The 23,777-nt window shown below is 48.7% G+C and overlaps 1 protein-coding gene across 3 annotated transcripts in view; it reads right to left on the bottom strand.

Annotated features, from left to right (window-relative positions):
- Positions 1-23,777, bottom strand: part of ERICH3 (glutamate rich 3) — a 205,718-nt gene that overhangs the window by 138,714 nt on the left and 43,227 nt on the right. For all 3 annotated transcript variants that reach the window (XM_063939078.1, XM_063939079.1, XM_063939080.1), the window contains exons 2-4: positions 11,105-11,198; positions 6,827-6,952; positions 4,685-4,756 (exon numbers count right to left, since the gene is read on the bottom strand). In XM_063939078.1, coding sequence (XP_063795148.1) covers positions 4,685-4,756; positions 6,827-6,952; positions 11,105-11,198 — 292 coding nt within the window. The remainder of the gene's footprint in view (positions 1-4,684; positions 4,757-6,826; positions 6,953-11,104; positions 11,199-23,777) is intronic.

Genomic DNA, 23,777 nt, shown 5'->3' with positions numbered 1-23,777 from the left:
TACTAAATGACCGCTAGTAAGAGTACAGTGCGCTAGTTTGTTAAGGCTAGTGTCAGGCGAGCAATGTTACTAAATGACCGCTAGTAAGAGTATCGTGCTAGTGTCAGACGAGCAATGTTACTAAATGACCGCTAGTAAGAGTATAGTGCACTAGTTTGTTTAGGCTAGTATCAGGCGAGCAATGTTACTAAATGACCACTAGTAAGATTATCGTGCTAGTGTCAGACGAGCAATGTTACTAAATGACCGCTAGTAAGAGTATAGTGCACTAGTTTGTTTAGGCTAGTATCAGGTGAGCAATGTTACTAAATGACCGCTAGTAAGAGTACAGTGCACTAGTTTGTTAAGGCTAGTGTCAGGCGAGCAATGTTAGTAAATGACCGCTAGTAAGAGTATAGTGCACTAGTTTGTTAAGGCTAGTGTCAGGCGAGCAATGTTAGTAAATGACCGCTAGTAAGAGTGCAGTGCGCTAGTTTGTTAAGGCTAGTATCAGATGAGCAATGTTAGTAAATGACCGCTAGTAAGAGTATAGTGCACTAGTTTGTTAAGGCTAGTGTCAGGCGAGCAATGTTAGTAAATGACCGCTAGTAAGAGTATAGTGCACTAGTTTGTTAAGGCTAGTGTCATATGACCAATGTTAGTAAATGACCGCTAGTAAGAGTGCAGTGCGCTAGTTAAGGCTAGTATCAGATGAGCAATGTTAGTAAATGACCGCTAGTAAGAGTATAGTGCACTAGTTTGTTAAGGCTAGTGTCAGGCGAGCAATGTTAGTAAATGACCGCTAGTAAGAGTATAGTGCACTAGTTTGTTAAGGCTAGTGTCAGGCGAGCAATGTTAGTAAATGACCGCTAGTAAGAGTATAGTGCACTAGTTTGTTAAGGCTAGTGTCAGATGAGCAATGTTAGTAAATGACCGCTAGTAAGAGTATAGTGCACTAGTTTGTTAAGGCTAGTGTCAGATGAGCAATGTTAGTAAATGACCGCTAGTAAGAGTATAGTGCACTAGTTTGTTAAGGCTAGTGTCAGGCGAGCAATGTTAGTAAATGACCGCTAGTAAGAGTGCAGTGCGCTAGTTTGTTAAGGCTAGTGTCAGATGAGCAATGTTAGTAAATGACCGCTAGTAAGAGTATAGTGCACTAGTTTGTTAAGGCTAGTGTCAGGCGAGCAATGTTAGTAAATGACCGCTAGTAAGAGTATAGTGCACTAGTTTGTTAAGGCTAGTGTCAGGTGAGCAATGTTAGTAAATGACCGCTAGTAAGAGTATAGTGCACTAGTTTGTTAAGACTAGTGTCAGGCGAGCAATGTTAGTAAATGACCGCTAGTAAGAGTATAGTGCACTAGTTTGTTAAGGCTAGTGTCAGGCGAGCAATGTTAGTAAATGACCGCTAGTAAGAGTATAGTGCACTAGTTTGTTAAGGCTAGTGTCAGATGAGCAATGTTAGTAAATGACCGCTAGTAGGAGTACAGTGCACTAGTTTGTTAAGGCTAGTGTCAGGCGAGCAATGTTAGTAAATGACCGCTAGTAAGAGTGCAGTGCGCTAGTTTGTTAAGGCTAGTGTCAGATGAGCAATGTTAGTAAATGACCGCTAGTAAGAGTGCAGTGCGCTAGTTTGTTAAGGCTAGTGTCAGGCGAGCAATGTTACTAAATGACCGCTAGTAAGAGTACAGTGCGCTAGTTTGTTAAGGCTAGTATCAGGTGAGCAACGTTACTAAATGACCGCTAGTAAGAGTACAGTGCGCTAGTTTGTTAAGGCTAGTATCATGTGAGCAATGTTACTAAATGACCGCTAGTAAGAGTACAGTGCGCTAGTTTGTTAAGGCTAGTGTCAGATGAGCAATGTTAGTAAATGACCGCTAGTAGGAGTACAGTGCACTAGTTTGTTAAGGCTAGTGTCAGGCGAGCAATGTTAGTAAATGACCGCTAGTAAGAGTGCAGTGCGCTAGTTTGTTAAGGCTAGTGTCAGATGAGCAATGTTAGTAAATGACCGCTAGTAAGAGTGCAGTGCGCTAGTTTGTTAAGGCTAGTGTCAGGCGAGCAATGTTAGTAAATGACCGCTAGTAAGAGTGCAGTGCGCTAGTTTGTTAAGGCTAGTGTCAGGCGAGCAATGTTAGTAAATGACTGCTAGTAAGAGTGCAGTGCGCTAGTTTGTTAAGGCTAGTGTCAGATGAGCAATGTTAGTAAATGACCGCTAGTAAGAGTGCAGTGCGTTAGTTTGTTAAGGCTAGTGTCAGGCGAGCAATGTTAGTAAATGACCGCTAGTAAGAGTGCAGTGCGCTAGTTTGTTAAGGCTAGTGTCAGGCGAGCAATGTTAGTAAATGACCGCTAGTAAGAGTGCAGTGCGCTAGTTTGTTAAGGCTAGTATCAGGTGAGCAATGTTAGTAAATGACCGCTAGTAAGAGTATAGTGCGCTAGTTTGTTAAGGCTAGTGTCAGATGAGCAATGTTAGTAAATGACCGCTAGTAAGAGTGCAGTGCGCTAGTTTGTTAAGGCTAGTGTCAGATGAGCAATGTTAGTAAATGACCGCTAGTAAGAGTGCAGTGCGCTAGTTTGTTAAGGCTAGTGTCAGGCGAGCAATGTTAGTAAATGACCGCTAGTAAGAGTGCAGTGCGCTAGTTTGTTAAGGCTAGTATCAGGTGAGCAATGTTAGTAAATGACCGCTAGTAAGAGTATAGTGCACTAGTTTGTTAAGGCTAGTGTCAGCCGAGCAATGTTAGTAAATGACCGCTAGTAAGAGTGCAGTGCGCTAGTTTGTTAAGGCTAGTGTCAGATGAGCAATGTTAGTAAATGACCGCTAGTAGGAGTACAGTGCACTAGTTTGTTAAGGCTAGTGTCAGGCGAGCAATGTTAGTAAATGACCGCTAGTAAGAGTGCAGTGCGCTAGTTTGTTAAGGCTAGTGTCAGGCGAGCAATGTTAGTAAATGACCGCTAGTAAGAGTGCAGTGCGCTAGTTTGTTAAGGCTAGTGTCAGGCGAGCAATGTTAGTAAATGACCGCTAGTAAGAGTGCAGTGCGCTAGTTTGTTAAGGCTAGTGTAAGATGAGGAATGTTAGTAAATGACCGCTAGTAGGAGTACAGTGAACTAGTTTGTTAAGGCTAGTGTCAGGCGAGCAATGTTAGTAAATGACCGCTAGTAAGAGTGCAGTGCGCTAGTTTGTTAAGGCTAGTGTCAGGCGAGCAATGTTAGTAAATGACCGCTAGTAAGAGTGCAGTGCGCTAGTTTGTTAAGGCTAGTGTCAGGCGAGCAATGTTAGTAAATGACCGCTAGTAAGAGTGCAGTGCGCTAGTTTGTTAAGGCTAGTATCAGGTGAGCAATGTTAGTAAATGACCGCTAGTAAGAGTATAGTGCGCTAGTTTGTTAAGGCTAGTGTCAGATGAGCAATGTTAGTAAATGGCCGCTAGTAAGAGTGCAGTGCGCTAGTTTGTTAAGGCTAGTGTCAGGCGAGCAATGTTAGTAAATGACCGCTAGTAAGAGTGCAGTGCGCTAGTTTGTTAAGGCTAGTGTCAGGCGAGCAATGTTAGTAAATGACCGCTAGTAAGAGTGCAGTGCGCTAGTTTGTTTAGGCTAGTGTCAGGCGAGCAATGTTAGTATATGACCGCTACTAAGAGTGCAGTGCGCTAGTTTGTTAAGGCTAGTATCAGGTGAGCAATGTTAGTAAATGACCGCTAGTAAGAGTATAGTGCGCTAGTTTGTTAAAGCCAGTGTCAGATGAGCAATGTTAGTAAATGGCCGCTAGTAAGAGTGCAGTGCGCTAGTTTGTTAAGGCTAGTGTCAGGCGAGCAATGTTAGTAAATGACCGCTAGTAAGAGTGCAGTGCGCTAGTTTGTTAAGGCTAGTGTCAGGCGAGCAATGTTAGTAAATGACCGCTAGTAGGAGTACAGTGCGCTAGTTTGTTAAGGCTAGTGTCAGATGAGCAATGTTAGTAAATGGCCGCTAGTAAGAGTGCAGTGCGCTAGTTTGTTAAGGCTAGTGTCAGGCGAGCAATGTTAGTAAATGACCGCTAGTAAGAGTGCAGTGCGCTAGTTTGTTAAGGCTAGTGTCAGGCGAGCAATGTTAGTAAATGACCGCTAGTAGGAGTGCAGTGCGCTAGTTTGTTAAGGCTAGTGTCAGGTGAGCAATGTTAGTAAATGACCGCTAGTAAGAGTGCAGTGCGCTAGTTTGTTAAGGCTAGTATCAGGTGAGCAATGTTACTAAATGACCGCTAGTAAGAGTATAGTGCGCTAGTTTGTTAAGGCTAGTGTCAGATGAGCAATGTTAGTAAATGACCGCTAGTAAGAGTATAGTGCACTAGTTTGTTTAGGCTAGTGTCAGGCGAGCAATGTTAGTAAATGACCGCTAGTAAGAGTATAGTGCGCTAGTTTGTTAAGGCTAGTGTCAGATGAGCAATGTTAGTAAATGACCGCTAGTAAGAGTATAGTGCGCTAGTTTGTTAAGGCTAGTGTCAGATGAGCAATGTTAGTAAATGACCGCTAGTAAGAGTATAGTGCGCTAGTTTGTTTAGGCTAGTGTCAGATGAGCAATGTTAGTAAATGACCGCTAGTAGGAGTACAGTGCGCTAGTTTGTTAAGGCTAGTGTCAGATGAGCATTGCAACTGATGCGGCCTCATTAAACAGTCCCAGCTGAATCTAGCACTTAGCCTCGTGTGATACTGATATGCGTGCTGCAGCGTATAGAATGGCGCGTTACCTTAATCCTTTGAACCCGTTCTTTCCTGGCAAATGTTTCCAGCTTTCGTCTTATATCAATTTGGTGGCGCCGCTGGCAAAGGAAACAGAAGATGATGCAGTAATGTAGTTATCCAGTCTTCAACCATACATGCCCCCCATCTGCCGCTCTCCAGCCCCCAGAGGACGGACACAGGGGCAGATTTATTAAGCTCGGTGAAGTGATAAAGTGGAAGGTGATAAAGGACCAGCCAATCAGATCCTAACTTCCAAGTTACAGGCTGGGTTTCAAAAATGACAGGAGCTGACTGGCTGGTGCGTTATCACCTTCCAATTTATCACTTCACCGAGCTTAATAAATCTGCCCCACAGTGACATGTGAGGAAGAATACGTCCCCTCACTCCTCTCATTCTGTCAGTTGCTGTCCTCGCACCGCAGTCTATTATTGCAGCACGGCCACTGACCTGACTGCTGACATCATTCAGGACACAGAGAACCTGCCCCCAGAATCCTCTCACTATGGGTCGGTGGAGAGGGGGGGGGGAGGGGGAGTGGAATTGTCAGGGTTACTCAGGGTATTGCTGGAGATCTAATGGGGGAATTCGGTTAGGGGCGATGTGCTCACCCTACTAGTACTGTAAGTGTGCCTCTATGCCGCACTTTTTGAATGCCTAGGATGTCTAACCTAAGCTGGACAAAGCCAGAATATAGAAGACAAGAGCCGCAATGGTTTGTGCTAATGTATAATTTACTATGTATTATGTAACAAGGGGTCTTTGTCAGCGCAGTGAGACAATGAGAGGAGGAACAGTATCAGCGACGTGTTCCCAGCAAGGGAGCAGAGTTACGTTTCAGTCCCACGGTACAAGCTGCACACTCTCCTGCCTGGGGACCGAACACCAACAAGCTGCGTGCTTTCTACAGTAACGCGTGTGCTATTCATAGAGGTGGTTATACACGCACAGCCCCCGGAGGATGTCACTCCTATAATATGTCACGATAAGTCAGAGACAGATACTATATGTGCTGGACTGGATACTGTCTTCACTTGCATCAAATAAAAACATAAAATTCATTTAGAAGTAGAATTTACTTTTCTTATTTAAAAAAAAATCTGAAAGCAGCAATTAGTTTTAAGACAAAACCGACCTGGTTTTGCCATAATAATAGTTGCCACTTTTTATCTAGCAGCTATGTAGGAAATTGCCCCAGTGTGCTGCAAATCGCGGGCTATTATGTTTGAGCCTCAGAGTGCATACTGGTTATTGGAAGGTAGGATTATAAATACCGTGGAGGAGTGTGGGGGAGGGGGGTTGTTATGGCATGTGGTGGGGTCTGATGGCATGCGGTGGGGTTTGAAGGCATGTAGGGATGTTTGATAGGATGTGACGGGTCGAATGGCATATTCTGGGGGTCAGATAGAACGTAAAAGGGGTATCATTGCATGTGGAACAAGGTTAATTGTATATATGGGTGGTCTGATGGTATGTGGAGTAGGTTTGACGGCATGTAAGGGCATGTGAAGATGTTTGATGGGATGTGACGGTGTGTTTAGGTGGTTTGCTGGTATGTGGAGCAATCTCATTGTATGTAAGGTAGGTCTGATGGCATGTTTAGGTGGTCTGATGGTATGTGGAAGAGGGTATAATGGTATGTGGAGCAATCTCATTGTATGTATGGGGGGTCTGATGGCATGTTTAGGTGGTCTGATGGTATGTGGAAGAGGGTATAATGGTATGTGGAGCAATCTCATTGTATGTATGGGGGGTCTGATGGCATGTTTAGGTGGGTTGATGGAATGTGAAAGGGGGTCTGATGGTATGTGGAGCAATCTCACTGTATGTATGGGGGACTGATGGCATGTGGGAGTTTGATGGCATGTAAGGGGCATGTGGGGATGCCTGATGGACCTGTTTGGGGCATGTGAGGGAGTCTGATGGGTACGTGGAAGGGGACTGATTGCCCCAAGTGAAAGAAAGTCTAGCTTCACTCCTGCGTCTATGGATTTGGGAACAGCCGTGGTAGATTGGGAGTGTGGTTGGCTGATCGGGGACCTGCATGTACAGGGGCATATAAATTAAGAAAAGGCAGCCAGCAGAACCCGGATATAAGGTGCCACCTCACCAGCAACGAGAAATGTTGGCATACATATACAGTACTTACTTCTATATCAAGGACCTTGTGAAATATTGCCTGGGCCAGACATTCCCTGATGTACTTATGGTGGTCCCGTCGCATGGCATTAATTCTGTATTCCTTCTCTGTCAGTATCCGGCCGCTTCTTGTGATCTGAAATATAAGACACACAGGAAAGTCTAACAAAGAATATTACTCTCTAAGAGGCATCTGACCAGGGTCAGAACACTTTTACTGTATTTCATTTTAATCTCCTGAATGTCCGATTATGGGAATGTCCCCAGCAGCACAGAGTATTTCAGCAAGTGAGCTGATCTTGTGGGAGGCAGTGACCTGTATGTTCCTGTTATAGTGGCTGTGTCATTAATCAAGAATGGGAATGGAGGAAAGTAGCCATCCGCAAACGGAGAATCACTGGCTACATCCTGATTACGGTGGGACGGTCCTGCAGTCAGACTCTGCGTCCCAGCTGGTGTGGATTTGTGAGGTATGTCCATTGTGATGTGCTGCCACATTGGTGCACGTTTACATTTCTTAATACAAGTAGGAGCTGCCATTCTGCTTATTGGTAAGGGGATAATGAAAACACTTCAAGTGGTGAAGAGTGTGAAAGTCATCAGGGTATAGCCACGCCTATGCAGTCATTAGGGTATAGCCGCGCCTTCGCAGTCATTAGGGTATAGCCACGCCTTCGCAGTCATTAGGGAATAGCCACGACTATGCAGTCATTAGGGTATAGCCACGCCTTCGCAGTCATTAGGGAATAGCCACGCCTATGCAGTCATTAGGGTATAGCCACGCCTATGCAGTCATTAGGGTATAGCCACACATTTGCAGTCATCAGGGTACAGCCACGCCTTCGCAGTCATTAGGGAATAGCCACGCCTTTGCAGTCATTAGGGTATAACCACGGCTTTGCAGTCATTAGGGCATAGCCACGCCTTTGCAGTCATTAGGGTATGGTCACGCCTTTGCAGTCATTAGGGTATAGCCACGCCAGTGCAGTCATTAGGGTATAGCCACGCCTTTGCAGTCATTAGGGTATAGCCACGCCTTTGCAGTCATCAGGGTACAGCCACGCCTTTGCAGTCATTAGGGCATAAGTCACGCCTATGCAATCATTAGGGTATAGCCACGCCTTTGCAGTCATCAGGGTACAGTCACGCCTTCGCAGTCATTAGGGTATAGCCACGCCTTTGCAGTCATTAGGGTATAGCCACGCCAGTGCAGTCATCAGGGTACAGCCACGCCTTTGCAGTCATTAGGGTACAGCCACGCCTTTGCAGTCATTAGGGTATAGCCACGCCAGTGCAGTCATTAGGGTATAGCCACGCCTTTGCAGTCATTAGGGTATAGCCACGCCTTTGCAGTCATTAGGGTATAGCCACGCCTTTGCAGTGATTAGGGTATAGCCACACCAGTGCAGTCATTAGGCTATAGCCACAGCTTTGCAGTCATTAGGGTATAGCCACAGCTTTGCAGTCATTAGGGTATAGCCACAGCTTTGCAGTCATTAGGGTATAGCCACGCCTTTGCAGTCATTAGGGTATAGCCACGCCTTTGCAGTCATTAGGGTATAGCCACACCAGTGCAGTCATTAGGGTATAGCCACGCCTTTGCAGTCATTAGGGTATAGCCACACCAGTGCAGTCATTAGGGAATAGCCACGCCTTTGCAGTCATTAGGGTATAGCCACGCCTGTGCAGTCATTAGGGAATAGTCACAGCTTTGCAGTCACTAGGGTATAGCCACAGCTTTGCAGTCATTAGGGTATAGCCACACCTTTGCAGTCATTAGGGAATAGCCACGCCTTTGCAGTCCTTAGGGAATAGCTACGCCTTTGCAGTGATTAGGGAATAGCCACAGCTTTGCAGTCATTAGGGTATAGCCACGCCTTTGCAGTCATTAGGGAATAGCCACGCCTTTGCAATCCTTAGGGAATAGCTACGCCTTTGCAGTGATTAGGGTATAGCCACGCCTTTGCAGTCATTAGGGTACAGCCACGCCTTTCCAGTCATTAGGGTATAGCCACACCAGTGCAGTCATTAGGGTATAGCCACAGCTTTGCAGTCATTAGGGTATAGCCACACCAGTGCAGTCATTAGGGTATAGCCACAGCTTTGTAGTCATTAGGGAATAGCCACGCCTTTGCAGTCATTAGGGTATAGCCACGCCTTTGCATTCATTAGGGTATAGCCACACCAGTGCAGTCATTAGGGTATAGCCACAGCTTTGTAGTCATTAGGGAATAGCCACGCCTTTGCAGTCATTAGGGTATAGCCACAGCTTTGCAGTCATTAGGGTATAGCCACAGCTTTGCAGTCATTAGGGCATAAGCCACGCCTATGCAATCATTAGGGTATAGCCACGCCTTTGCAGTCATCAGGGTACAGTCACGCCTTCGCAGTCATTAAGGTATAGCCACGCCTTTGCAGTCATTAGGGTATAGCCACGCCAGTGCAGTCATCAGGGTACAGCCACGCCTTTGCAGTCATTAGGGTACAGCCACGCCTTTGCAGTCATTAGGGTATAGCCACGCCAGTGCAGTCATTAGGGTATAGCCACGCCTTTGCAGTCATTAGGGTATAGCCACGCCTTTGCAGTCATTAGGGTATAGCCACGCCTTTGCAGTGATTAGGGTATAGCCACACCAGTGCAGTCATTAGGCTATAGCCACAGCTTTGCAGTCATTAGGGTATAGCCACAGCTTTGCAGTCATTAGGGTATAGCCACAGCTTTGCAGTCATTAGGGTATAGCCACGCCTTTGCAGTCATTAGGGTATAGCCACGCCTTTGCAGTCATTAGGGTATAGCCACACCAGTGCAATCATTAGGGTATAGCCACGCCTTTGCAGTCATTAGGGTATAGCCACACCAGTGCAGTCATTAGGGAATAGCCACGCCTTTGCAGTCATTAGGGTATAGCCACGCCTTTGCAGTCATTAGGGAATAGTCACAGCTTTGCAGTCACTAGGGTATAGCCACAGCTTTGCAGTCATTAGGGTATAGCCACACCTTTGCAGTCATTAGGGAATAGCCACGCCTTTGCAGTCCTTAGGGAATAGCTACGCCTTTGCAGTGATTAGGGAATAGCCACAGCTTTGCAGTCATTAGGGTATAGCCACGCCTTTGCAGTCATTAGGGAATAGCCACGCCTTTGCAATCCTTAGGGAATAGCTACGCCTTTGCAGTGATTAGGGTATAGCCACAGCTTTGCAGTCATTAGGGTATAGCCACGCCTTTGCAGTCATTAGGGTACAGCCACGCCTTTCCAGTCATTAGGGTATAGCCACACCAGTGCAGTCATTAGGGTATAGCCACAGCTTTGCAGTCATTAGGGTATAGCCACACCAGTGCAGTCATTAGGGTATAGCCACAGCTTTGTAGTCATTAGGGAATAGCCACGCCTTTGCAGTCATTAGGGTATAGCCACGCCTTTGCATTCATTAGGGTATAGCCACACCAGTGCAGTCATTAGGGTATAGCCACAGCTTTGTAGTCATTAGGGAATAGCCACGCCTTTGCAGTCATTAGGGTATAGCCACAGCTTTGCAGTCATTAGGGTATAGCCACAGCTTTGCAGTCATTAGGGAATAGCCACAGCTTTGCAGTCATTAGGGTATAGCCACAGCTTTGCAGTCATTAGGGTATAGCCACGCCTTTGCAGTCATTAGGGAATAGCCACAGCTTTGCAGTCATTAGGGTATAGCCACGCCTTTGCATTCATTAGGGTATAGCCACACCAGTGCAGTCATTAGGGTATAGCCACAGCTTTGTAGTCATTAGGGAATAGCCACGCCTTTGCAGTCATTAGGGTATAGCCACAGCTTTGCAGTCATTAGGGTATAGCCACAGCTTTGCAGTCATTAGGGAATAGCCACAGCTTTGCAGTCATTAGGGTATAGCCACAGCTTTGCAGTCATTAGGGTATAGCCACGCCTTTGCAGTCATTAGGGAATAGCCACAGCTTTGCAGTCATTAGGGTATAGCCACAGCTTTGCAGTCATCAGGGTATAGCCACAGCTTTGCAGCCATTAGGGTATAGCCACAGCTTTGCAGTAATTAGGGTATAGCCACGCCTCTGCAGTCATTAGGGTATAGCCACAGCTTTGCAGTAATTAGGGTATAGCCACAGCTTTGCAGTAATTTGGGTATAGCCACAGCTTTGCAGCCATTAGGGTATAGCCACAACAGTGCAGTCATTACGGTATAGCCACAGCTTTGCAGCACAACAAGCTAAAACCACAAAGCCCGGCATTTTTACATTCATATAAAGAACTGCCAGTATCACTAAGAAGCTCTTACCAGGCCAGCACTCTTAAGATGTCTTCTAATCCGGGTATTGTTAAAATATCCTTTTAGATGTTTGTCTGTGAGGCTGTTGTAAGCTGAGAGGGGTCTGCAAGACAAAATACATAAACCCTGTAATGTAAATCACAGCCATAATAGTAACACACCTTCTGTAGCCAGTAATGTCCTGTTCTGCGTACAGTGCTACCTGTATCTGTGCAACACAAATTTGTAACATTGTGCACTTTTGCACTCAGCGCATGTAGCAGTGCTCATAGGACAGCGTGATACAGTGCGTCATTGTGGTGACAACTGCAGAAGCCCAGAGTTTGTTACTTCGGATGAAAAAAGTTTTGTGCATCAGCCTACAGTAGTTTAATGCAAGGGCTGGGGAAGCTGGGGTACTCTACCCTCACAGCCTAACCCTAACCTCCCCCTCTCACAGCCTTACTGTAACCTCCCCCACCACAACCTAACATCCCCCCACCCCTGCTACCTAACCCTAACCCTCCACTACTGCTAACCTTCCCTCCTGCAACCTAACCCTAACCTCTCCTCCCACATCCTAACCTCCTGCAGCCTAACCTTAACCCCCCCCTGCAGCCTAACCCTAACCTCCTGCAGCCTAACCCTAACCTTCCCTCCCACAGCCTAACTCTAACCCTCCCCTGCAACCTAACCCTCCCCTACCACAGCCTAACCCTAACCCTCCCCTCCTACAGCCTAACCCTAACCCTCCCCTCCCACAGCCTAACCCTAACCTCCCCTACTACAGCCTAACCCTAACCCTCCCCTCCCACAGCCTAACCATAACCTCCCCTCCCACAGCCTAACCCTAACCTCCCCCTCTCACAGCCTTACTGTAACCTCCCCCACCACAACCTAACATCCCCCCACCCCTGCTACCTAACCCTAACCTCCTGCAGCCTAACCCTAACCTTCCCTCCCACAGCCTAACTCTAACCCTCCCCTGCAACCTAACCCTCCCCTACCACAGCCTAACCCTAACCCTCCCCTCCTACAGCCTAACCCTAACCCTCCCCTCCCACAGCCTAACCCTAACCTCCCCTACTACAGCCTAACCCTAACCCTCCCCTCCCACAGCCTAACCATAACCTCCCCTCCCACAGCCTAACCCTAACCTCCCCCTCTCACAGCCTTACTGTAACCTCCCCCACCACAACCTAACATCCCCCCACCCCTGCTACCTAACCCTAACCTCCTGCAGCCTAACCCTAACCTTCCCTCCCACAGCCTAACTCTAACCCTCCCCTGCAACCTAACCCTCCCCTACCACAGCCTAACCCTAACCCTCCCCTCCTACAGCCTAACCCTAACCCTCCCCTCCCACAGCCTAACCCTAACCTCCCCTACTACAGCCTAACCCTAACCCTCCCCTCCCACAGCCTAACCATAACCTCCCCTCCCACAGCCTAACCCTAACCTCCCCCTCTCACAGCCTTACTGTAACCTCCCCCACCACAACCTAACATCCCCCCACCCCTGCTACCTAACCCTAACCCTCCACTACTGCTAACCTTCCCTCCTGCAACCTAACCCTAACCTCTCCTCCCACATCCTAACCTCCTGCAGCCTAACCTTAACCCCCCCCTGCAGCCTAACCCTAACCTCCTGCAGCCTAACCCTAACCTTCCCTCCCACAGCCTAACTCTAACCCTCCCCTGCAACCTAACCCTCCCCTACCACAGCCTAACCCTAACCCTCCCCTCCCACAGCCTAACCCTAACCTCCCCTACTACAGCCTAACCCTAACCCTCCCCTCCCACAGCCTAACCATAACCTCCCCTCCCAGAGACTAACCCTAACCTCCCCTCCTACAGCCTAACCATAACCTCCCCTCCCACAGCCTAACTCTAACCCTCCCCTGCAACCTAATCCTCCCCTACCACAGCCTAACCCTAACCCTCCCCTCCCACAGACTAACCCTAACCTCCCCTCCTACAGCCTAACCATAACCTCCCCTCCCACAGCCTAACTCTAACCCTCCCCTGCAACCTAACCCTCCCCTAACCCTCCCCTGCAACCTAACCCTCCCCTACCACAGCCTAACCCTAACCCTCCCCTCCCACAGCTTAACCCTAACCTCCCCTCCTACAGCCTAACCCTCCCCTCCCACAGCCTAACCCTAACCTCCCACCCCACAGCCTAACCCTAACCTTCCCTCCCACAGCCTAACTCTAACCTCCCCTCCCACAGCCTAACCCTCATGGCCGGATTAACAATGGGGCGGATGGAGCTGCAGCTCCAGGCCCCCCATTGAAAACAGGCCAAAAGAGTCTCCTGCAATGCAGCCAGCCAGCGATGACAGGAGAAATACCTTTCTCCTGTCATCACTCATCAACAGCATACACCTCCGCCCCGGCCAAGGCTCCACCTACACCCTCCGCTCTGCCTTCAGTGCAGTGTGCACATCCGACCCCATGTTACCTGAAGCTCAGATCACGTCTGTGCTAAGCTCCGCCCAAACCGTGATAAGCTCCGCCCCCTGGACGTTCTGCAGCTGTGCTCCCTCTCCTCACCCATGCCATCTGATCCAAGGCTCTGTCCCCAGACAGTAAGTTCCACTCACTGCTCCACTCCTTCCAGCCCACACTGAGCCTGGAGCCACCCCCATTCCCCCTGAAAGCCTGAAGCTCCGCCCACAGGTCCGATTAGCTCCGCCCCTGGGCAGTGAGTGGCTTTGTCCATTTACCTGGCATCTGAAGTCATGAAAATTCAGCTGCTGCTGTCAGTCAGCCAGTGTGCAGAGGCGGATTAAGGTTCAGTGGGGCTTGGACACTTACATGAGGGGGCCCCTATTGCTTAAAGTGTGTAAAAAATATATATTATATATATATATATATATATGATATGATATGATATGGCAGGGCTGTATGTAGCAGGATGCCAAGTGTGCCACACAGCACAGTTTGCCTGGAGGTGGCACTCGGAACTAGCAGTCGCAGCAATGTCTGTTTTGCCGGGCCTGCCACCAGCAAACCAGGAAGTGGAGAGCGACGAGCCACACAGCATCTCTGTGAACTTCTTGCCCATTGGGACCCATGAAGTCGGGGAACTAAGGAGCAATCAGCCCGACAGCAGGTACTCTAATAAAATAGGAGGACAGACATCAGTCACACTTACAGGAGATAGTGACAGCAGTACAGTTACTACTCAGTTACTACTGTACTGGGAGCAAGCAGCACTGGAGTCTGACCGTTTGTTCCAGACAGCGCTGCTTGCAGAACGCTCTTCTATATTGAGCATTTAAAACTTTGGCCTCCAAATAACCAGACTGGGACACACTATAATGGAGTCATGATAATCTGCTACTGCCCCCATCTCGTGCTGTTCCCATCACTATTACCCCCTTCATCCCCTGCGCTACTGCCCCCCATCTCCTGCTGTTCCCATCACTATTACCCCCCTCATCCCCTGCGCTACTGCCCCCATCTCCTGCTGTTCCCATCACTACTGTCCTCATCATCCTCTTCTGTCCCCTGCGCTACTGCCCCCTTCTCCTGCTATTCCCATCACTATTACCCCCTTCATCCCCTGCGCTACTGCCCCCATCTCCTGCTGTTCCCATCACTATTACCCCCCTCATCCCCTGCGCTACTGCCCCCATCTCCTGCTGTTCCCATCACTACTGTCCCCATCATACCCTTCTGTCCCCTGCGCTACTGCCCCCCATCTCCTGCTGTTCCCATCACTATTACCCCCTTCATCCCCTGCGCTACTGCCCCCCATCTCCTGCTGTTCCCATCACTATTACCCCCCTCATCTCCTGCGCTACTGCCCCCATCTCGTGCTGTTCCCATCACTATTACCCCCTTCATCCCCTGCGCTACTGCCCCCATCTCGTGCTGTTCCCATCACTATTACCCCCCTCATCCCCTGCGCTACTGCCCCCATCTCCTGCTGTTCCCATCACTACTGTCCCCATCATACCCTTCTGTCCCCTGCGCTACTGCCCCCCATCTCCTGCTGTTCCCATCACTATTACCCCCTTCATCCCCTGCGCTACTGCCCCCCATCTCCTGCTGTTCCCATCACTATTACCCCCCTCATCCCCTGCGCTACTGCCCCCATCTCCCGCTGTTCCCATCACTACTGTCCCCATCATACCCCCCTACAGCCCCCCATCTCCTGCTGTTCCCATTAGTACTGCCCCCACATGCTATGTGTTACTTCATACTGTGCCTGCCTCCTACATCCATCTCTATCTCTCTCTCTCTCTCTCTCTCTCTCTCTCAATTCACCATTGTTGTGTAGCACAATGTATATAAAGGTACTACATGAACATGGTGAATGCTCTGCATTATATGGTGGTCACTAAGGGGGTCATTCCGAGTTGATCACACGTAGCAACTTTGTGCTGCTTGTGCGATCAACTAGACGCCGCCTATGGGGGAGTGTATTTAAGCATAGCAGGGCTGCGATCGCTTGTGCAGCCCTGCTATGCTAAAAAAGTTTTGTGCAGAAGTAGACTAGCCCTGCAGTTACTTACCCGGTGCGATCGATCCTGCGATGAAGGTCCTGGAACTGACGTCAGACATCCGCCCACCAAATGCCTTGATATACCTGCGTTCGGATCTCCACGCCCGGAAAACGGTGAGTAGACGCCCCGAAACGCCTCCCCACTATCAAACTTCTTGCGATCGCGCCAGCGATCACTTTCATCTTTCTTCTGGTCGCTGCCCAGCGACGGTCATCGCCAGGCAACGACGCGCGTGCGCAATGTGGCCACCGCACATGCGCAGTTCCGACCTGTTCGCACCGCAGCGATGAACCGCTGCGTGCGAACGGGTCGGAATGACCCCCTAAGATGTTGTCTGTATTATACGTATTATACTAAACATTTAATCACACAAAGGTTGAAAATGAAGAATATTTTCAGAGAGTGCAATTTCAATGTACAAGGGGTAGAGCTTTCAAAGGCATAATTGTTCTTTGCCATAAACATTAAAGGTAATAAAAAAATTGTTAGCTATCTCTAATAATAATAATAATAATAATAATAATAATAATAAACACAAAAGTCTGAATAAAAGTTAATACTTGCATGGTGAAGTCTATTTAACTATTTAACTTTTTTAATAAAAAAATAAAACTGAGAGCCCAAACCAGCTCACGCATGAACATCTGCAATGCAGTAAGTTAAGGTGCATACACGCTGTGCGATAAAACAGACGATATTGCTACTTTTCACCTTTCTGAGCAATATCATTTGTGATATCGCACAGTGTGTTTGCTGCAGGCGCCGGTTGATGCGTGCTCCTGGGGGTTGTTAATGACCCTCGCTGTCGGCCGTGCATGCAGCTCAATTTGGAGTTATCGTCCAAAGCTGCAAGCATGGCCCGGGCACGGCATGATGTCACTGTGCAATATCGTACAGTGTGTATGCCCCTTCGGGTGGCCTGGGCGTGGAGGGAACATAATGTGCGATGTTGCTCATTGAGCGCATCGCACAGTTTGTACGGGGCTTTAAACCTTACCGCCCTGGTCCAGTATTGCCATTCCAGCTCTTTAATTTTCTAAAAAGACGGCAGCTAAGAAGGCAGTTAATTAATTCATTTAATACAGTGCTATAAATGTGGGATGAACACTTACATAAATATGGCAATAACAGTGAACAATTTTGGATTTTTTTATTTTTTTATTAATTTAAACTACTCTAGCACTCAATAAAAGTCAAACAATACAGATCGCCCCTTTCACACAAAAAAACACACAACTTTTTTCTTGTTATAGCTCCACTATAAGGTAGTTAAAGGTGTGCACCAGTTAAGCCCTCCATAGCGATAGCCACACCCACAGCACAGGCCACACCCTCTGTAGACCACAGACCCACCGTACTGGTCACACCCCCACATCAGTCATTCTGCTGCAGCAATTGTCCCAGCCCCGACACCGGCACACATTAGGCCCTTCATAAATCTCAGCTCCAGGCCCATGTGGACCTTAATCTGGCACTGCTAACCCTAACCTCCCCACGCAGCCTAACCCTAACCTCCCCTCCCACAGCCTAACTCTATCCTCCCCTCCCACAGCCTAACCCTAACCTCCCCTCCCATAGCCTAACTCTAACCTCCCCTCCCACAGCCTAACTCTAACCTCCCCTCCCACAGCCTAACTCTAACCTCCCCTCCCACAGCCTAACTCTAACCTCCCCTCCCACAGCCTAACCCTAACCTCCCCTCCCACAGCCTAACTCTAACCTCCCCTCCCACAGCCTAACTCTAACCTCCCCTCCCACAGCCTAACTCTAACCTCCCCTCCCACAGCCTAACCCGTAACCTCCCCTCCCACAACCTAACTCTAACCTCCCTTCCCACAGCCTAATCCTAACCCTCCCCTCCCACAGCCTAACTCTAACCTCCCTCCCACAGCCTAACCCTAACCTTCCCTCCCACAGCCTAACTCTAACCTCCGCTCCTACAGCTTAACCCTAACCTCCCCTACCACAGCCTAACTCTAACCTTCCCTCCTACAGCTTAACCCTAACCTTCCTCCCACAGCCTAACTCTAACCTCCCCTCCCACAGCCTAACCCTAACCTTCCCTCCCACAGCCTAACTCTAACCTCCCCTCCTACAGCTTAACCCTAACCTTCCCTCCCACAGCGTAACTCTAACCCTCCCCTCCTACAGCTTAACCCCAACCTTCCCTCCCACTGCCTAACTCTAACCTCTCCTCCCACAGCCTAACCCTAACCTTCCCTCCCACAGCCTAACTCTAACCTCCCCTCCCACAGCCTAACTCTAACCTCCCCTCCTACAGCTTAACCCTAACCTTCCCTCCCACAGCCTAACCCTAACCTTCCCTCCCAGAGCCTAACTCTAACCTCCCCTCCCACAGCCTAACTCTAACCTCCCCTCCCACAGCCTAACTCTAACCTCCCCTCCCACAGCCTAACCCGTAACCTCACCTCCCACAGCCTAACTCTAACCTCCCTTCCCACAGCCTAATCCTAACCCTCCCCTCCCACAGCCTAACTCTAACCTCCCTCCCACAGCCTAACTCTAACCTCCCCTCCTACAGCTTAACCCTAACCTCCCCTCCCACAGCCTAACTCTAACCTCCCCTCCTACAGCTTAACCCTAACCTTCCCTCCCACAGCCTAACTCTAACCTCCCCTCCCACAGCCTAACCCTAACCTTCCCTCCCACAGCCTAACTCTAACCTCCCCTCCTACAGCTTAACCCTAACCTTCCCTCCCACAGCGTAACTCTAACCCTCCCCTCCCACAGCATAACTCTAACCCTCCCCTCCCACAGCTTAACCCTAACCTTCCCTCCCACAGCCTAACTCTAACCTCCCCTCCCACAGCCTAACCCTAACCTTCCCTCCCACAGCCTAACTCTAACCTCCCCTCCCACAGCCTAACTCTAACCTCCCCTCCCAAAGCCTAACCTTCCCTCCCACAGCCTAACTCTAACCTCCCCTCCCACAGCCTAACTCTAACCTCCCCTCCCAAAGCCTAACCCTAACCTCCCCTCCCACAGCCTAATCCTAACCTCCCCTCCTACAGCCTAATCCTAACCTTCCCTCCCACAGCCTAACCCTTACCTTCCCTCCCACAGCCTAACTCTAACCTCACCTCTTACAGCCTAAATCTAACCCTCCCCTCCTACAGCTTAACCCTAACCTTCCCTCATCCCTGCTGCCTGACCCTTAGGGAGCATTTGCGGAAAGTTAATGGGACAGGTGCCACATCAGAAAGGCTGCACATGCCTCCATCACGCATGACTGTGCCATGTCTGGGTGCACGCTGGATGGGGGAGGTATGAATAACGGCATTTGGCTGTTACCACAAGGTGCACAGCGGTAACGGAACCCAGATCTTCTCTGTTTGAGTTTGTATGTTCTCCCCTTGTTTGCATGTGTTACCTCCGGGTACTCCGGTTTCCTCCCGCACGCCAAAGAAATACTGATTGGTTAGTTGGCTTTTGACAAACCTAAATCGACTGTATGTGTATTCATGTGGCAAGTAACGAATACCCCTTTTACACCGCCACAATAACGCGGGTTATTGCTGGGTCACCTGTGTCATGGCTTAATGTAACAGGGCCCCCCAAAAATAAGCCGGGTCCAGTGATCCGGGAATCCAACCAGGGTAGCGAGCCGAGTTGGACCCGGATAATGGGGCAATGTAAGCAGGTGACCCGGGTCCGGTTATAAGCCTATGAAGAACTGGATCACTGGCGCTTGAAGATGCTGTCACCTCCAAGGGCGGGCAGAGCACTGGACCCGGGTTTTTGGTGTAAAAGGGGTAATAGATTGTGAGCTCCACTAGTGTAGGAACTGAGGTAAATCATTAGAACATTCTTATAAATAATTGTTAATAAAAATGAATGACAAAGTAAGGCAGACATTAGTAAATATTTAATTTTCCTACTTATATAAGTAGCGACAGACAAATTCACAAGTGAATGATGAGCGTGTCAGGGATACAACCTTAGTAATATTTTGGGCAATCATTTAAACCACTTGGAAAAGCACACTTGCAAATTCGGCTTAGCACAACAAGAATTCTGCTCCTTCTGATCCGATGGATCCATACTGACTGCAATTTACAGGTGGAGATTCAGAGGTTGGAGTAAAAAAAAAAAACAAGTACATTGCACTGCAGGTGGAGCAGACGTTAAACGTAGGGAGATTTAGGGATGGGAGGGGCGTGTCCTGGCTGAACTTTAACTTGGCGGTGTAAAAATAAAGCTGCCCAATATTTGTGGTAACGTGCAATAGCAGACGGTATTTATCCTGTATACAAATTAATACATGTATTTGCCCCCTAGTATTGCAACATGGTTTATCCAGGTGCAAAATTACTCCTTTTCTTTACTGTGCTCCCAATTCGGAATCAGCGCCTACTGTAGGTGCACAAATACATCTTGAATTACACCCACGTAAAAACATTTACAAGATAATGGGGGTCATTCCAAGTTGATCGCTCGTTGCCGATTTTCGCAACGGAGTGATTAAGGCGAAAATGCGCATGCGCATGGTACGCAGTGCGCATGCGCTAAGTATTTTAGCACAAAACTTAGTAGATTTACTCACGGCAGAACGAAAAATTTTAATCGTTGAAGTGATCGGAGTGTGATTGACAGGAAGTGGGTGTTTCTGGGCGGAAACTGACCGTTTTCTGGGAGTGTGCGGAAGAACGCAGGTGTGCCAGGATAAAACGCGGGAGTGTCTGGAGAAATGGGGGAGTGGCTGTCCGAACGCAGGGCGTGTTTGTGACGTCAAACCAGGAACGAAACGGGCTGAGCTGATCGCAGTGTAGGAGTAAGTCTCGAGCTACTCAGAAACTGCTAAGAATTTTCTATTCGCAATTCTGCTAATCTTTCGTTTGCAATTCTGCTAAGCGAAGATACACTCCCAGAGGGCGGCGGTCTAGCGTTTGCAATGCTGCTAAAAGCAGCTAGCGAGCGAACAACTCGGAATAAGGGCCAATATGCAGTTTAGCTGGTGACTACAGAGCCTCTGTCCCAACTCAAAGCCACCTGATTTTTGCAGGTTCTCAGTGAGGTGGTGATCAGGGTTCATGTTATAATTCTCTAGAGACCCTTATAAATTAGCCAGGCGCCCTTTATATGTTTCGTCGCATTTATAGCCGCAATTCGGTCAATGCCGTAAAATCAATAAAAGATACAAACGTGACACATAATGGGGGTAATTCCAAGTTGATCGCAGCAGGAATTTGGTTAGCAGTTGGGCAAAACCATGTGCAGGGGAGGCAGATATAACATGTGCAGAGAGAGATAGATTTGGGTGTGGTGTGTTCAATCTACAATCTAATTTGCAGTGTAAAAATAAAGCAGCCAGTATTTACCCTGCACAGAAATAAAAATAAGAATTTACTCACCGGTAATTCTATTTCTCGTAGTCCGTAGTGGATGCTGGGAACTCCGTAAGGACCATGGGGAATAGACAGGCTCCGCAGGAGACTGGGCACTCTTAAAAGAAAGATTAGGTACTATATCTATCTGGTGTGCACTGGCTCCTCCCTCTATGCCCCTCCTCCAGACCTCAGTTAGGGAAACTGTGCCCGGAAGAGCTGACATTACCAGGAAAGGATTTGGAATCCAGGGTAAGACTCATACCAGCCACACCAATCACACTGTACAACTCGTGATAACCATACCCAGTTAACAGTATGAACAACAACTGAGCCTCAGTAACAGATGGCTCATAACAATAACCCTTTAGTTAAGCAATAACTATATACATGTATTGCAGAGAGTCCGCACTTGGGACGGGCGCCCAGCATCCACTACGGACTACGAGAAATAGAATTACCGGTGAGTACATTCTTATTTTCTCTGACGTCCTAGTGGATGCTGGGAACTCCGTAAGGACCATGGGGATTATACCAAAGCTCCCAAACGGGCGGGAGAGTGCGGATGACTCTGCAGCACCGAATGAGCAAAGGCAAGGTCCTCCTCAGCCAGGGTATCAAACTTGTAGAACTTAGCAAATGTGTTTGAACCCGACCAAGTAGCAGCTCGGCAAAGCTGTAAAGCCGAGACCCCTCGGGCAGTCGCCCAAGAAGAGCCCACCTTCCTTGTGGAATGGGCTTTTACTGATTTAGGATGCGGCAATCCTGCCGCAGAATGAGCTTGCTGAATCGTGCTACAGATCCAGCGCGCAATAGTTTGCTTTGAAGCAGGAGCACCCAGCTTGTTGGGCGCATGCAGGATAAACAGCGAGTCAGTTTTCCTGACTCCAGCCGTCCTGGCTATATATATTTTCAAAGCCCCGACTACATCTAGTAACTTGGAGTCCTCCAAGTCCCTAGTAGCCGCAGGCACCACAATAGGTTGGTTCAAATGAAACGCTGATACCACCTTAGGGAGAAATTGGGGACGAGTCCTCAATTCTGCCCTGTCCATATGGAAGATCAGATAAGGGCTTTTACACGACAAAGCCGCCAATTCTGACACACGCCTAGCCGAAGCTAAGGCCAATAGCATGACCACTTTCCACGTGAGATATTTTAGCTCCACGGTCTTAAGTGGCTCAAACCAGTGGGATTTCAGGAAATCCAACACAACGTTAAGATCCCAAGGTGCCACTGGAGGCACAAAAGGGGGCTGAATATGCAGCACTCCCTTAACAAACGTCTGAACTTCAGGCAGTGAAGCCAGTTCTTTTTGAAAGAAAATAGATAGGGCCGAAATCTGGACCTTTATGGATCCTAATTTTAGGCCCATAGTCACTCCTGACTGTAGGAAGTGCAGGAATCGACCCAGCTGGAATTCTTCAGTAGGGGCCTTCCTGGCCTCACACCAAGCAACATATTTTCGCCATATACGGTGATAATGTTGTGCTGTCACGTCTTTCCTAGCCTTTATCAGCGTAGGAATCACTTCATCTGGAATGCCCTTTTCCGTTAGGATCCGGCGTTCAACCGCCATGCCGTCAAACGCAGCCGCGGTAAGTCTTGGAACAGACAGGGCCCCTGTTGTAACAGGTCCTGTCTGAGAGGCAGAGGCCATGGGTCCTCTGAGATCATTTCTTGTAGTTCTGGGTACCAAGTTCTTCTTGGCCAATCCGGAACGATGAGTATAGTTCTTACTCCTCTCTTTCTTACAATCCTCAGTACCTTGGGTATGAGAGGAAGAGGAGGGAACACATAAACCGACTGGTACACCCACGGTGTCACTAGTGCGTCCACAGCTATCGCCTGAGGGTCCCTTGACCTGGCGCAATATTTTTTTTAGCTTTTTGTTAAAACGGGACGCCATCATGTCTACCTGTGGCCGTTCCCAACGATTTACAATCAGCGTGAAGACTTCTGGATGAAGTCCCCACTCTCCCGGGTGGAGGTCGTGCCTGCTGAGGAAGTTTGCTTCCCAGTTGTCCACTCCCGGAATGAACACTGCTGACAGTGCTAGCACGTGATTCGTCGCCCATCGGAGAATCCTTGTGGCTTCTGCCATCGCCATCCTGCTTCTTGTGCCGCCCTGTCGGTTTACATGGGCGACCGCCGTGATGTTGTCTTACTGAATCAGCACCGGTTGGTTTTGAAGCAGGGGTTCTGCTTGACTCAGGGCGTTGTAAATGGCCCTTAGTTCCAGAATATTTATGTGAAGGGAAGTCTCCTGACTTGACCACAGTCCTTGGAAGTTCCTTCCCTGAGTGACTGCCTCCCAACCTCGGAGGCTTGCATCCGTGGTCACCAGGACCCAGTCCTGTATGCCGAATCTGCGGCCCTCGAGAAGATGAGCCTTCTGCAGCCACCACAGCAGAGACACCCTGGCCCTTGGGGACAGGGTGATCAGCCGATGCATCTGAAGATGCGATCCGGACCACTTGTCTAACAGATCCCACTGAAAGATCCTTGCATGGAACCTGCCGTCTTCTGTTCTGTGTCCAGAATCATGCCAAAGAACAGCAGACGCGTCGCAGGAATCAGCTGCGACTTTGGGATATTCAGAATCCAGCCGTGCTGTTGCAGCACTTCCCGAGATAGTGCTACGTTGACTAACAACTACTCCTTGGACCTCGCCTTTATAAGGAGATCGTCCAAGTACGGGATAATTATAACGCCCTTCTTCCGAAGGAGTATCATCATTTCGGCCATTACCTTGGTAAATACCCTCGGTGCCGTGGACAGACCAAACGGCAACGTCTGGAATTGGTAATGACAGTCCTGTACCACAAACCTGAGGTACTCC

Source organism: Pseudophryne corroboree, chromosome 9, assembly GCF_028390025.1.
Source record: "Pseudophryne corroboree isolate aPseCor3 chromosome 9, aPseCor3.hap2, whole genome shotgun sequence".
NCBI classification, from domain to species: Eukaryota; Metazoa; Chordata; class Amphibia; order Anura; family Myobatrachidae; genus Pseudophryne; species Pseudophryne corroboree.
The sequence above is the reverse complement of the archived record's forward strand: the minus strand, read 5'-3'. Positions and strand labels throughout refer to the sequence as shown.